The sequence below is a fragment of the Apis dorsata genome, unplaced genomic scaffold (assembly GCF_000469605.1).
Source record: "Apis dorsata unplaced genomic scaffold, Apis dorsata 1.3 scaffold_99, whole genome shotgun sequence".
In the NCBI taxonomy this organism is placed as follows: domain Eukaryota; kingdom Metazoa; phylum Arthropoda; class Insecta; order Hymenoptera; family Apidae; genus Apis; species Apis dorsata.
Genome location: NW_006263397.1, coordinates 1,374,825 through 1,390,419, shown reverse-complemented (window position 1 = coordinate 1,390,419; position 15,595 = coordinate 1,374,825). Strand labels below are relative to the sequence as shown.

At 35.4% G+C, this 15,595-nt stretch overlaps 2 protein-coding genes across 3 annotated transcripts; both read right to left on the bottom strand.

Annotated features, from left to right (window-relative positions):
* Positions 1-11,219: 11,219 nt before the first annotated feature.
* On the bottom strand, positions 11,220-13,105 carry LOC102675495. The gene is made up of 5 exons (XM_031508786.1): positions 12,865-13,105; positions 12,573-12,787; positions 11,845-12,043; positions 11,541-11,734; positions 11,220-11,430 (listed from the first exon to the last, which is right to left on the bottom strand). The coding sequence occupies exons 1-5, from the start codon at positions 13,018-13,020 to the stop codon at positions 11,340-11,342; spliced, it is 855 nt and encodes a 284-aa protein (XP_031364646.1). The 5' UTR covers positions 13,021-13,105; the 3' UTR covers positions 11,220-11,339.
* Positions 13,106-13,151: 46 nt separating this feature from the next.
* On the bottom strand, positions 13,152-14,575 carry LOC116185116 (UBX domain-containing protein 11-like). 2 transcript variants are annotated; one of them, XM_031508788.1, is made up of 3 exons: positions 14,246-14,575; positions 14,021-14,161; positions 13,152-13,867 (listed from the first exon to the last, which is right to left on the bottom strand). In XM_031508788.1, exons 1-3 carry the CDS (start codon positions 14,327-14,329, stop codon positions 13,787-13,789), a joined length of 306 nt encoding a protein of 101 aa, XP_031364648.1. In that variant the 5' UTR covers positions 14,330-14,575; the 3' UTR covers positions 13,152-13,786. The 2 variants fall into 2 exon arrangements, with proteins under 2 accessions (XP_031364648.1, XP_031364647.1); XM_031508787.1 differs by having other exon boundaries at positions 14,021-14,575.
* Positions 14,576-15,595: the final 1,020 nt, after the last annotated feature.

Sequence of the window (15,595 nt, the reverse complement as noted above, 5' to 3'; positions counted from 1 at the left end):
CCTCGGCGGCCGTATCGAGGACCACGACCCTTTGACCAATACTCGAAGAGGTGCCGACAGGTGTGCCCGTCCAAAAGGAGCTGCCTATCCAGACCTCGGCGGTGGTGAACGTAATCGACCAGAAGGAGACCTGCTTATAGTATATGTAGTCGCCGGGGCGGATGAGTTGGCCGCGAACCGGCCTACCCACTGCCATCGGCGACATCATGGTTGGATCATCGATCGGTCGGCTGTCCACGTGACGACACATAACAATTTAGAATTTCGTTTAGAGAAGAAGAATTGGCGACATGTGCCAAAAAGAAATAAAATAAAATAAATAAATAAAATAAAATCGATCCGTCGTCGTGGATCGTATAGAGGAGATCGTCGTATCGAGGACCATCGTTATCGAACGAGTAAAGACGTTGCAAAGATCGATATGGAACGAGCATCGATTACTTTTCAACGAACTACAGGGAAACGAATCAAGTTTACACGATGGATATCGTGAAGAACGGGGTGGTTTGTTACGAATGGAGTATTGTTCCATGTCATGGATCGTGGATGGATGCTCGTCCGCCAATAAAACGGGATCGATCCGAAAAGCGTCACCGTGCGAACGAACGCGTTCCATCGTTCTGACGAAGTTGAATAGCAAATGAAACACCGCGTGCAACGCCAATCAATTTGGGCCGATCGTTCGCTCTTCAAGGCGAGGACTTTCGAGGCTGGGAAGTATATATATATATATATATCGAATAGGGGTAGTTGAACGGCCGATTCAATTGTCCGGGCTGGTCGAAAGCGGCGAGTCCGATTTTCATGCTAAACATATCGAAATGGAGGCAGAGACGAGGTCGAGAGCATCGACGGGGAAAGGTTCTCGTTTGGCACGTTCGAAGAAGTAGAAGTAGTGGAGCGAGGAACAATGTTACGTCGATCAACGATACGTGTGATTAGACTCGGACCAAAACTCATAGTGATCACTGCCAACAGATAGCCTAATTTAGTCAAACGGTCTAGATACAGATGCATGGACTAAAAAAAAAAAAGGAGAAAGCTTTAATCCGTGCGCGTGGATGGATAATTCACGGCCTAAAGAAAAAAAAAATCTTGATTCGCTTATGCTCGATCCTTAGAGGAGCGGGTTGACCAACGAAGAAGTTTCGAAATTTCGATCGATACAATATTACCACGGAACATGCACAATGAAGCGCTATTTAATAAGAATGGAATACGAAGAATCGATTGGATTAGGTCGCAGCGTTTAAAGAGAGAGAGAGAAAAAAAGAAGAGTTTAGAATAGATAAAAAAACTTAGGACGGATGTCATCAAATCTATTCGACCAAACGACCAACACGATCGGAACGAGGATATCTAGGAAATAGTCCAAGATCAATCATCGTATTCAAATTTATCGTCTGATATGTACAATTTAAAAAAAAAAAAAAGAAAAAAGAAAAAAGAAAAAAAAAGAAACATCTAGAGCAAACCTCGAACGTCTCTTCTTAGAAGAGACGAAACGAATCACAGAAGGATGTAGTACAAAGATTTCGAAATGCGTTACCTGATCGTTACGATTTTGCACCCTGACCTTTGTTTCCGCGCCGTTCACCAGTCGCCAGATGATGGACAGTCTGACCGCGCAGCGGACCAGAAATTTTTCACAACGCGTTTTATACAACAGGGGGATGAGAGGATTAGGAGCAAATTTCCACGAATGGATTTCTCGGTGTGCCTGCGGTCAGCCTCGAACGATCGAAGCCTGTAACGATCGATCGTGCGGGAAATATTAGATTAGGAAGAATCCCGCGAACGCGCGTACGCTCGAGGAATAAGTTCGTCGATTATGTATGGCGTTCTGTGTCATAAATAGACACGGTTGATAAAATGATCGATCGTGTTTGTTCATCGAATCGGTGGATACACTTCGGTGTAGATTCACAGGACGAATTGTATAAAAAAAAAATAAAACGCGTATGGGCGCGTACACGAACGTACAATCTGTACGGTGTACGCGAGCATACAAGCACCGTATTGTTAGTTTAAATAATATAATTCCATAAGGTAAGTGCGTAGCCGCGTAAGAGACTTTAGTCATATTTTGACACGATCGACAGTTTATTAATATATCGAGGGGATACGATTATGTACAGTTGACCGAAAATTTTTTCACCGAAAATTCGAACATCCGCCGCCTTCGTCGGGAAGGAAGTTTCTTGAGGGCGTTTTTAGTATTGCGCACCGCGTCGTACACGTACACATTATATACACACACTCACACACAAACACATACATACCGTGTACATACAAGAAGAGAACAATGTTCATCGGAAGGAGAAGAGAGATCGCGTTGCTCGACGGTTTTATTAATGCGTTATTAACGATGTAACGAGGAGAAAGGATGCGATTGATGGGTGTATGATTGATAGAATGCGTGATAAGAAAGAGGAGCGAATCGTGCCACGATTAAAAGGGATTATTACGTTGTTGTAACGTGTTTTCGACGAGCTTTTCAATCACGCGATTTACATACCTCCGTGTCAATTCGACGATGATGGGGATCAAGCATTTCCCAGCGATGAACACGCGATGACAAATATTGCGACGATTATTGTCGGAAATAAATGTCCTCGCTCGAATGGATGCTCGTAAATCGAAGATTGCGCAAATTAATTCGTAACTTTCGTTTCGTTGAAGATTCATCCACGATGAAGAATTCATTTTCAGAAGAGGCGGCAAGAAATTTTCAATGGTTGCTTGGAGATAATCGAGTTTCCGTATAATTGCATCGAGAAGAACCAGTTAATCCCGGTTGATAAATGAATTCTTCATTCCCTGTCGATTAATTAAGAGTGCCGCTCTTCCACGAGACACGTCGGTTCATCGAGAACCGTCTCGACGTTCGTCCTTCTTCCTCCTCCTTTTTTCTTTCTCGATCCCGAGGATATATATCCCTCTTCCGATAAATCGCAAAATCGGGCACGATTCGCCCAAACACATGACGTAGCGATCGTCGTAATTGCATATTTCGTTCGAGACGAGGAAATATTATTGCGACGGATGTTACGATGGATATGAAAAAAATTGGTTATGAAAAAAATTGATTCGAAGGAAGCGAGTTCAGTTTGAATACTTGTCGCGTCATCACTGGTGTGCCACTATTCAATAAATAAATTTTATTTACTTAATCGATCTTAGACGTTTCTACACTTAGGCATTAAGCAAAACGACACGTATATGCACGTTTCTTGTCGATCGAGGAGCTGACAGATTTCGTCGATCGATATTCAGATCCTTCCTCTCTTCCTTCCTCCTCTTCTCTCTTGAATCTCAGCTTCATGATCGCGTGAATGTGACGGTAAATCGTCGAAACATATCTCTCAATCGAAGAAATAACGACAATTAAATGATTGTTATAGTATATGCACATTTTAACGAATATCATTGAGACACGATATCTTTTTCTATTTCCACAGAGTCGAATTTATCGCACATTCGAAATCAGATTATTAAACGATCCTCTTGCTTATCCTCTTCAACTTGAGTTCGAATCGATCGTTGGAGAAAAGCACGATCTACGTGGATTCCCTTCCTTTCTTTTACAGCTATCGACGACGATGCACAACGAAATTCGTTTCTACGGCTGGAATTTCATCAGTTCGAAGGAAAGGAAGAAAAGGAGAGACATCATCGTGGATGAAATGATATTGCTCGTCGATCACGTCATCGGCTTGTTCCTCGATACATATTCAGAGATCGATCTGACGTTACTTTTACTGCCTTCAGCGAGCACGATTTACCATTATCTCCGGTTACATGCAAATCTCATTTCCCGCGCGAGTCTATCGATGTTAACCGATCGATGAGTTTCGAGCGACTGAGACGGTCTACTTTAACAGCCGACTTTGTTTTCGTCTCGAGACATTATAAATTGACGGCGAATGTTGAATCGTACAAACTTTGTTTCGTTTCGTTTCAAAATATTTATCTGTCGACTTGTTAAATTCCACGAAGCAAACAATAATAATTTCGAAATTGGAATACACTGTTCGAATATTCTCATGAAAAACTTTGTTTCGTTTCATCACTGAGATATTGTTTGAATAATAAACATCGAAGATTCGTAAAATTTTTCATACGTAATCAATGAATTATTTTACATTATATTTTTGAAATTTACGTTCGAAAATTATTTCATAATTAACTTCAGTTCGTTAAATATTGGCTTCACTTTGCCTGTTCATTTGTTAAATATTAAAATTAAACGTTGTTTTTTATTGAAATAATAATTTCATTTTTTGGTAAGGAGTTGAATATAATTAAACTCCTGAATATATTTTTAATTATAAATTTTCACGTAATTAAAACGATAGCAATCTTTTCCAGATCAATTTTTAATCTGTTGAAACACGTGCATCATCCAAAAAATAATTTTATTTTTATGTATAAAGTGTATAATGAATTGTACCAGATTTTTAAAAAATTTACTATATTCTTTCTATTATTATAAAAGAATCTAATATTCAGACAAGAAAAATTCAATTAAAAAATTCATTTAATAAATGCTAAAAATTTCTTTCTTGTAAAGGGGATTCCACTGTGAGAAAATTAGTCTGAAATTACTCCACGTCGAATATAGGACGCTCCTATTTACAGCGCCCTTGCCTGTTAGTCCTTTCAAAGTCCGAGGCGGGAACTAAATTGTCACGACCAAGTGGCTGGCTTCCATCGTTGCATATTGAAAATTGCATTCATTTAACCGCGCCCAGTGTCAAAGGGAGCCCTTTAAAAATCTGACTCGTTCCTCGCGACGGAAATATGGAAGAGAAAATAAGAATCGGCCTCGGTTATAAGAGCCACGACCGATTTCCAATCGGCCCTTGCTCGTTAATTTTTCTGTATCGTTATGGCATAAAATGAATCTTTTCTATTCCTTCTGCCCAGTCGACTCTTAATGGGGAACGGGGACGGATCGTCGAATGTTTTCTCTCGACTTGAATCGAGAAAACGAAGCTTCGTTCGAACTGATTTCCTCCCGATGAAAAGAAGAAAAATTGAAGGAGGGAAGAAGATTGGTCTCGATCCAATTTTTGGGGCAGTAGGGCATTAAGAGAGATGAAAAAAAAAGAAAAAAGAAACGCTCTTGGTATCGGATTAATGAATTTTTCTCAAATAAAGATTCATTTCTTTACGGATTCTTTGTAAGAAATTTAATTTAAATTAAAAATCGAGTTTAAATTTACCTCGAGTTTCCTGGAAAATTTAACGTCATTTCTTTTTCCATGGATCCAACAACTCGTTCCTTTTACAACTTTTTATTCTTCGATCGATTAATTTTTATAAATTGATAGATTATTTGAAAGTTATAATATCTTTGTTTTAAATCTACATCAGATATAAATGATATTTAATGTATAATACAAATAATTTATACTGCTTAATATCGTTGATAATATTACTAAATATATAATCAGAACATCAGGTCCATACGAATTCTAAAGAACAAAATTTCACTTCGATAGAAGGATAAATTTGTTCGTGTGTTCTTTGACCAACGATGCGAGAGCGGAGAGACAAATTGGCTCAATACTACTTTTTAACAAGATTTAGCAACGGTAAAGTAAATTAGAAGCTCTGTTAACGTTTCAAAGCAGACAAAGCAAGCAGGCGATTCGTTAGCGAATTACAAGGAGGAACACGCTATTTAACTCGACGAATCGATTCTTCTCGGTTAAATACCGTGGATAATCATTGGGATCAAATGATCGATAAATTGCATCTAAGACGTTAACGCTCGTTAACGCGACGGCCACTCCACTTTTTTTCTTAATAAGTCATCTTCGAAACGAGCACGATCAATATATGGCTCATTAATATTTGATACTCGATGATATGAAAAGTGAAATCGAATGATCCATGCGATCGATTTCTTTGAACAGTTCAATGTCTTTGTCATCTGAAAAGTAAAGAAGATTTTCTTATAAAATTATTGTTCTCAATCTTGAAGAGAAAATATTAATTAACATCAAGATAGAATAGTTTATTTATTTATATTAATTTTTAAAATTTGAAGCTACCATCAAAATCTCGGAAGAAATGGTAACTTGTTACTAACAATAACTCGTTGATTTATTTTTCCATTAATAAAAAATGAAATAAATGTATTAAAACTTTCAATGGATATATATTAAAAAATAACATTATTCGTATAAATCTCACTTTCTATCTGCATAAAACTTGCAACCAAACGATACACAATACTTTTCTTTACTCAACATCAAACAGTAGCATCTGCTTTCAACTCCAATCATTCATCATCATCGTGATCATCATGTTGGTTTCATTTATATCAGATAACTTGATACGGTCCAATCTTTTCGAGAATTTCGTTCTAACAAGATTCAGTTGCTATCTTCTCGTTGCCTCCAGAGATCGAGGATTCTCTTGGAAATCTTCTTTCGAGGCGTTTAATCAGACTTGGCGAGTAAAAGTTTCTTTCCCAGGCAGTGAGTCCATCCTCGACAACTTTCTGGTAAATGAATGGGATATAGAGGGTGGAGATAACACGCGGAGAAAATTCTGGATGATTAAATTTAAAGATTTTTCCAAAGGTAGGACATCGATTTTCACGTTGATTGACAAATGCGGTCTCGTGATGGATCGGTATGAAGCAGTGACATTTGAAGCGGTGCCATTTGGCCACGGATTGATGGAATTAATCGATAAAAATGTCAGGGGGAGAATGAGATGGCCAGGTCGTTCCGTTTATTCGAAAGTTTAATCAAACGCCTCTTAACAAACAATATGTTTGATGTCCACGAAAGTAATGGCCGCAATTACATTTTCGAACAAGTTTTATTTCAAAAACGATGTGAAATTTCGATCGAATATAATAATTGATCAAAATAATTTGATATTATTAAATAATAAAATCGCTTTTTCTCTTGATAGCTATTCTTTGGGTATTCAAATTAATTAGTTAAATATATTTCGATTGGTATAAAATCCAAAGAATTAATATTTGAAAGGATAAGTTATCCAATTAGATTTTTTATTCATCCATGTAGCTTATTTTCTTCCAATTTTCTTGTTATATTTATCACAACGCCTAAATTATTAAAAAAGATTAAAATCCAAATTATTAATTTTATCGATTCAATTTCCAATTTATCAACCAAGGATTCCACATCTCCTCCTTTACTAATCCATAATCACCATTAAATAAAATCGTGTTTTACGGATGAAACCTTGAAGCTTCTGCGTGTCTCTCTACTTCATTGCCACTTGATCGAGCGAAACCACGAAAAAGCAAATGGTGCCTCCGTTTCACACGAGCTCGAAGAGAAGCGATAACGAAGTCCCAAAACGAAAACCAATCGTGCTCGAGTTCGTGACCGAGTTCGCACCCCCGAGTTCGTTCCTCTTCATCCCCACTCCGCGAGCGTGGATAAATTTCCACGCTTTAACTCCATTTAAGCGTGGTTATCTTCGATATAAAAAGAAAAAAAAAAAAAAGAAAAAAGAATATCCATGTCTCTCTTGGAAACCTAGCTCCACCTAGTAAATCGAACAAGTAAATCGAGCGTGAGGGTATCGTGGCGAGTTTTTACATCGGTCGTTATCACTTTGACATTTACCCCCTCGCGGATGAACCTCCTTTTCCTTCTCTCTCTTTTTTCTTTTTCTTTTGGAGGAACAGGGGAAGGGTCAATCGTACGAAATGAGGGCCAACCAACCTTCTTGGTTGGAAGAAACGGGACGGTTTTCACGGTTTTAATCTTTTTCCGGAGACAAGTGGTAGCCAATGAACCTCTTCTCGACGTCCAACGTTCTATTCTGGCTCCAACCCCGATCCTAACTTTCCACGAGGTTGCTGCATTATCGCCTGATGAAATACGGGCCATTTGGTCCAGGAGATTTTGTTATCGTGGCCGTTTTAAATATTTCTCGATCGTTGATCCAATATAATGTGTACTCGAGCGTGAAGGATATTATATTATCGATTTGCAATTGGAGAAATGGCAAATTTTCAGGGAGGGAATAGGAATTCTTGCAACTGAAAATTAAAAAAAAAGAAAAGTATCGAATAAAAAATAATCAATAATAATATGGAGCAGCATTCCTATAATTATTAAATTGTTTTCGTCGTTTCGTTATCGAATCATTAATTGATGATTTTTTCGTTTCCTTAATAGAGAATTTCGTATGAATTAATAGAGAATTTCTAAAATGCATATAACGCATATCAGATATTACAAATTTTGAAACAATTTTGATTGTAAATATAATAATTGCCTATTAATCATTGAATGAATTATTTAATTATTTTGTATCGAATATTAACATACTTTAAATTATATTATATTTTATTATGTATATTATATATTCATATAAATGAAGAACTCAGCAGATAATAAATGGAATTCGTTTTATTTAATATAGTTAATAAAATAAAAGAAGATAAAAATTGCAGTTACAAGAAAATTATTAGAATCCATCTAGTGAGAATCAATGTGAATTGAGACAAAATGAATTTTAATAATTAAAAAATTATTCTATGTACATATTATGTACATATTATTTAAAAGAAAAGAAAAAATTTTATGTTAATTAATGTAATAAAAAAGAAAGAATTCCATATTATTTAATACATAAAAGAAAGGAATTTAAAAAAAAAATGCGATGAAGATGTAATATAGATAGAATAATCTTATTCTACTTACTTTTCATTTCGTCCAATGCAAACTTCAATTATTCATAATTTAATAAATAAACTTCAGTCCATATCTTTGCATATCATTTTTTTTATTTTGAAACCAAATGATTTGCGAATAAATTAAAACCATTAAAGTATTTCATAGCAATTTCAAAATATTTGTCTCTTTTTCGAACAATTTCTGAAGCAGCAACAAATTCATCATCTTAATTCAAATTTCTATGAACATTTTAACGTTCGTTAGACACAATTTGCTTGTCGGGCAACGACTGAAAATTTTCTTATATCACAAATGTACAGGAAAGTTTACAATTCAGTTGAATAATCCATTATTGGTGCGTTTCTCGAGTAACGAAGGTGGAACCATCGATATATTTCTAAAGATTCCGTCGAAAACTAGTAATGAGACATCAACGTCACGAACAGTCGGTGCTTCCTTAAAGCTCCCTGTTGCGAATCGAAGTAAATTCACTCTTTTATATTGACTAAACGCTCGAGGAATTTACGTTTAAATTTTGTAACGTGAAAGACATTTTGATAGTAAGTCTTGATGTAAACAATTATTTCGAATTTTCTAAAAATTAAAAAGGAAAATGTAAGTAATTCAATTATATCTTTAAAAATCAAACTTTAGCCTCTATATTTATCCATATAAATTACACATAATCTTTCTTTCCAAATGTGAAAAATATCTGTCGTAGATATTTCTGCGAGACAGTATAATTTATCCATTTTCATTATGGAAGGAACTGAAAAAATAATTTAAAATTAGTAAAACAAAAATATTACAAGTATTAAATTCTTATATTACAGAAAAAAATAATGAACATAGGAAAAAAAAATTAATCAATATTAAATTCTTTACAAATTTTAAACTAAAATTAATTTTTTAAAAATCTTTAAATTGTTCAAAAATTTTCAAGTCATTACGAGATGGATCGTTTAATCTATCTTAAAATTGAAAAATTATGCAATCTTATATTGTTAAAGCATTTTTCTCTTTATAGCTATTAAAAAGGATCGATAGAAGGAATTTAAATTACGTGAGTTATTATCCTTAAGGTCATAAAAATTGTCTTCATAATGATAAAGGATAAGAATTTGTGGTCATTATTGCAAAAGCATTTACCTAGCATCTCAAGAAGTGCATAATCAATAATTATCAACCCTAAGATTCAAAGATTAATATCACAGATGAGATAAAACATTTTATAGGACTTGTATCACACATTGTGAGATATTAATATCAAAAAAAAAAAAAAAATGTTTCTCATTTCCATGATTACTTACGTATATATCTATTTTATATATTTATTTTATATATAGATCTTATCTGAAATTATTTTTTTAATTTATACAACATATAATTATATAATACATAATTATTATAATGATATATATACTTACGATATATAAAAATTAGATCGAATAAGCTTCGTTAAAATTTCTAGTCAATAAGCTAAAGAAAGGATAAAATAATAATATTGGAATTTCTTAAGCGTATAAAATAGTAAGTGTGACAAAGAGAGGAATAGTAAGAGAAGGACAGAGATAGGATAAAAATTATGAAATCAGCGCCATCTCTAGAGTGCCGCAAATGAAACTCTTCTAGAGAAAGAGAGAAAATAGTAGAAAAGGATAGATATATGGTACAAAGTAACAACTAGCGCCATCTCGTGACGATGAAAAATTTATCGTTCCAAGATTACTCAAGAGATGGCGCCAGTCTTTAATTCTTACTCTAGCTTTTCGATTTTAAAATATATTCGGTGCTCGCGAGATGGCGCCATTTCCTAATTCTTACTCTATCTTTCCGATTTTAAAGTAATATTTTCAGTGCTCGCCAGATGGCACCACCAATCAAGCTATGTTTATCTCCATCTTTCTCTATTATTCTCTTTCCTTGTTTAGTTGTAGTTTACTTTGCGGCACACAGATGGCGCTGAATGTACAATTTTTAACCTATCTCTTATCCTTCTCGCACTATTTATCTATCCTTGTCTATCATTTATTTTTGATACGTGACTACAGTCGGCATACGGGACGTTAATTAAAACGCTTTCATCAGTTTTTTTTTTAAACTATTTATATATAAGCATATATAATTAATCCTAATCTTCAATATATATATTATATATTCTATTATATGATAGTTTTGATCCAAAGCATTTTATCGTGAGATGATTTAAATAAAAAAAGTTTGATAATAAGGGGAATAGAAAAAAATTTTGAAAATCACCCTTATTGAACATTTATTTATCAAATCTATTCATTCGATATGTGTAATTTTATTTGAAAAAACTTCTAAAGTATGCAATTAACTGTTCAAATATAAATTATCGAATATGAACTAAAAAATTATAAAATAGCAAGAAAATCAAATTGTTCTTTAAATATGTAAAAGAAAAATTTTCTATCTCATCTGTGAAATTATCAAGTAGTTCCATTATCAACCATAGTAAACTAAGATTTCAAAGCTGCAATTTTTTATCGTAGAACGATAAAATTTCGTAAATATATAATGTGTATATTTTCCATAAATATAATATTTTTACAATATTTTTTTTTTTTTTTTTTTTTTTTTTTTTTTTTCTTAAACAACATAAATTCGGAGATTCGTTAGATATACTTTTGATATTTAATCGTTCACTAAATGCAAAACGCTATCCCTAGTAATACCAATTTCTCTTAAAGTTATTCCTAATTGTTCCAATCTTCTTGGTGAATATCTGAGAATAAAAAAGATAAATACAGATATTTCATCAATTAAATTTTTGATGAATATTAAAGAAAATAATGAAATTTTGATATAATAAACGAATCGTGAACGAATTTTTACCCGCTGAGAACAATTTTGTATCCTCGAGGAACAGTTCTTGACATAGCCTTATCTAACAACTGATAAAGTCGAGCTATTGGTTCATCGGCAGATACATGCACCAAATAGACAGTACCGCCATTCAGAGATCTGACTTTCAATCGGAGCTCGCCTGTTTTTCCCGATGGCTCATTGATCTGATGTAAAATCGGAGGCTGAAATGTCGGAGAAAAAAAAAAAAGAAAGAAAAAAATATTATATTTCTCATAAAATATAGTTATATCGTTTCGAAAAAAAAAAATTATATTCTTTCTCTCTTCCTTACTGCATTCTTTCTGACTGGTACAGCGGATCTTGTCGAACGTTGACTCTTCCTCGTTACACCAGACTGGATTTGAGGAGTTGCATACTGTTTAACATCAATATTCGCTCTCGGTGTTGACCTCGAATTAATAGAAAATCTAGAGTTTGGTAAACTTGCAGATCTCGATCGCTGCCTGAATCGATCGTCGCCATCCAATCGACTGAAGCAATAACGATATAATAATAAACGGATATCTAAGAAATTTAATCGCGATTTAATCAGGATTTACTTGGGTGATAATTTGGACGATCTATCGGAGGAGCTGTGATAACATCTACCAGAACTTGGAAATCTCATAACACCTTTAGACTTTGCACCACTTTCACGAGTCGTCGGATCGTATTCTCCGTTTCTATTATTCGGCTCACGCTTGTGAAACAAACATTCATAAATATCACGCAAACACGTTAAAAGATTAAATATTACTTTTCCATTGATATTAACATCGTATTAACAAAACTTTACTTTATCTTTTCGAGTGCTCAAACCCAACTCTGCATTGATATGGGATTGTAAGTGGGTATCGGAACAGATATTGTTGTGAGACGCTAAAATCTGGGAACGTAGAACGTACATTTCCAACGGGGGGCCTTCCGAGGGACTTTTCGCTTTCTGGGACTTGCTAATGAGTTTCAAAGTTCGTCATCGATCACGATCGAAATTGTGTTATTGAATTTAATTGTTGGTACCTGGCTGTGGGGGACAAAAGTTGCGCGTTGGGATCGAAATTAGTCAGATTATCTCTGGAGGGGGCGCCACGACGAGCCATTCTCTGGTTAACGGTAGGAGGTCTACGAGATCTAGAGATGATCGTGTTATTGGCAAGGCTCTCTTTTCCCAATCGATAACCTTGGCCAGGAAACTCGGACGTGTTCAAGAACAATTGGCTCCTGTGATCTTCCACCTAATAACGAAATATATGAGCAAAACAATATTTCCCTTTCCCCTCCTTTCATCACAATATAAAAATTGATGTTTCACCTTAAAAGGTACGCCCTCTGGATAAGCCTCTTGCAGCTCGGAAGGGAAATAGCCGTCCAAGATATCCTTAAGAAATGACGTCGTGGCTGGATCCTCGTAAGATCGTAATGGGCCGTCTTGAACTATCATTCCATTTTTGTAGAATTTTAACGACATGCAAGAGGGAGTCTTCAAACAATTATTAAACAACGCTTTAATAATCCGCCTTGATGTTAACTTTGTTAACTTTTAATTGCTTATTTTATATATATGTAAAAAAAAAACAAACAATTAAGAGAGAGAAAAAAAACCACGACTCAATTAACGGCTAGAATTGTGCCACGACTATATATTTTCTCCGTAACACGTGCTCGTAACTCGTCATTGTCACTCGTAACCGGTTTCTTCGATTAACGTCAACTGTCAACATTTGAATACACCCATGCCAAACGATCGACAGTGAAAATTGATATACCTCGTTGATACAAGTGCGAATATCACGATGTAACGCGGCCATTAACGCCCAATGTGGATGAAGAAAACCTCTGATTACGTAACGCAATGTTTCATCAGAGCATGCAACGATCAATCTACCGATCATCTCGTAACATTCGACAAACAAATTAAAAATAATTATTTTTTCATATCGTAAATCATGATAAATTGCATATTTTCGAAAAAAGTTACAGAGAGAGAGAAAGAGAGAGGAGGAAGGGGGAAAAAGAATCGAAAGTATGAAGGAAAATTTACTTTGAACGAGGCTCCGTTCCCTCTTTCGTTATGTTGCACGTGAACTTCACCCTTCCCAGCGGCCAGGTTCAGCTGGTCGATGTTTGCGATAATCTGGTCGTAATACGTCTCGATGGTGTTGCTAAAAGGCACGGTTAACTGATCATTAATTCGATCGGATGTCGATGGATTGAAATAGTAACGTATACTCGATTTACTTGAGGATCGTTTCAGGATACTTCGGGGAGTTCGTTGAGTTGCCAACCCAGATCAGACCATAATCGGCCAAGAATTTCTGCGAAATACGAATATAAAATTTACTATGATTGTGCGAGATAAATCATACTTTCTCTTTCAAAAAAGTTTTTCGAATTTTCGAAATTTTTCCCGCTATTCTAAGATTTTCCAATTCTTTCTGAATTATAATTAACCGCTTATTATAATTAACCTCCATCTCGAAGATCCTCTGCTCGAGCATCAGACACCTTCTGTAGAGATATTCCGACTGGTCGGCTTGAACTCGTTGCTGTTGCTGCTCCTTCTTTCGCAAACTCTCCTGGTTCTTGTTCTTGATTTCCCAGTCCTTGATCTGTAAGGAATTTGAAATTTCGATCGCAGTGGACGAGGAGAATCGCGACGAGAGACGAGACAAAATGAAATAAATGTGTCGAACCTTTCGTTTCATCTTGTAAATTTCCTGATCCTTCAATCTTATCTGCTCTTCGCTCCTCTTTAAATCGGATTGCGCCTTTTGCATTTGAGACTCAACCTTGTATATTTGTTTCGTCAACGCGCCGATCAACTCGCTTTCTGCGCCAATCAGTATTAATCGATCAGAATTAGTCAGAAGTTAGGCGGAAAGATTCGATCTCGAGTAAATAGAAACTTGTTCTCCGCTTCGAGAGGCCGTCCAATGTCCGCCAATGAACAATTAATCCGTGATTAATAAAATGTGGGATCGTGTCGAACGATGTAATCACGTTTTAATCACGTTTTTTTTTTTTTTTTAATCGATCAAACGCATAATCACGGTCGTTCGAAGAAAAAAAAGAGAGGAAAAAATTATGAGAATACACGTAACTATAAAGTTATATACGTGTCGAAAGATAGAAGACTTCTTTGTTCGTTTCACGTGCAAATAATTAGGATCATAAATATAATTACCCTCTTGAATTACGGAATTCTCCGGCACGAAGACGTTTGTCGGTCTTGTATGACAATTCCAAAATTTTCTACCACTAAATCCTGTATTAGAAGTCTAAGAATACGCGTGAAACAGTGAAAATTACAATTAGACGATTGATCTTGAATGATACGAAGGGGATAATACGTTACCGTTTTATCGATCCTTCTGTCGATATGATTAACATCTCTCTGACGATCTCTGGGGACCAAGATACTTGTGTTTTCTAAAGAGGCACTTTTCACCCGGCTCACGCAATCATCATCGTCCACTATGTACGTTGAGGTCGAGGAAATTCGTTTAAGCCTTAAGAATAGATATAAGGAAGATGTAGACGTATAACCTAAAAAAGGCTTTTGTTTGCTCGCTTTAGAATCGCGTTCAAATTGCAGTTAACGGTTTTCTTTTCTCGATTGAAGGATGGGAAAATCGTAAAGCTCGTTACTTCAATCGTATTTTTAAACACGATATCGAAAATACTTGTGATGCGGAAGAGTCGTAGCCGGACAGCACTTTGCGGATTTTTTTCGTTGATGGGCGGGATTGTTCGAATGGCTCATCGTGTTTATGACGACATTTAGGACGAGTTTGTTAGCATTGACATTGGAAATTTATGTTGGATTTTCCGAAAGCAATTCCGAACGTTGCATTTACAGTACACGAGGTTCAGGAAGGGATCGATCGTGAACTTCGCAATTGGTGACAGTTTATAATCGAACGAAAGATCGATGAGAAGTTGACCAGTAATGCGTTTCGCACAATCATTTATTACCGCGAAATTCATTCTACGCTGAATGGCCTCGTTCAGAGAATTTTAATTGATGCTAATGGTTACAGTTT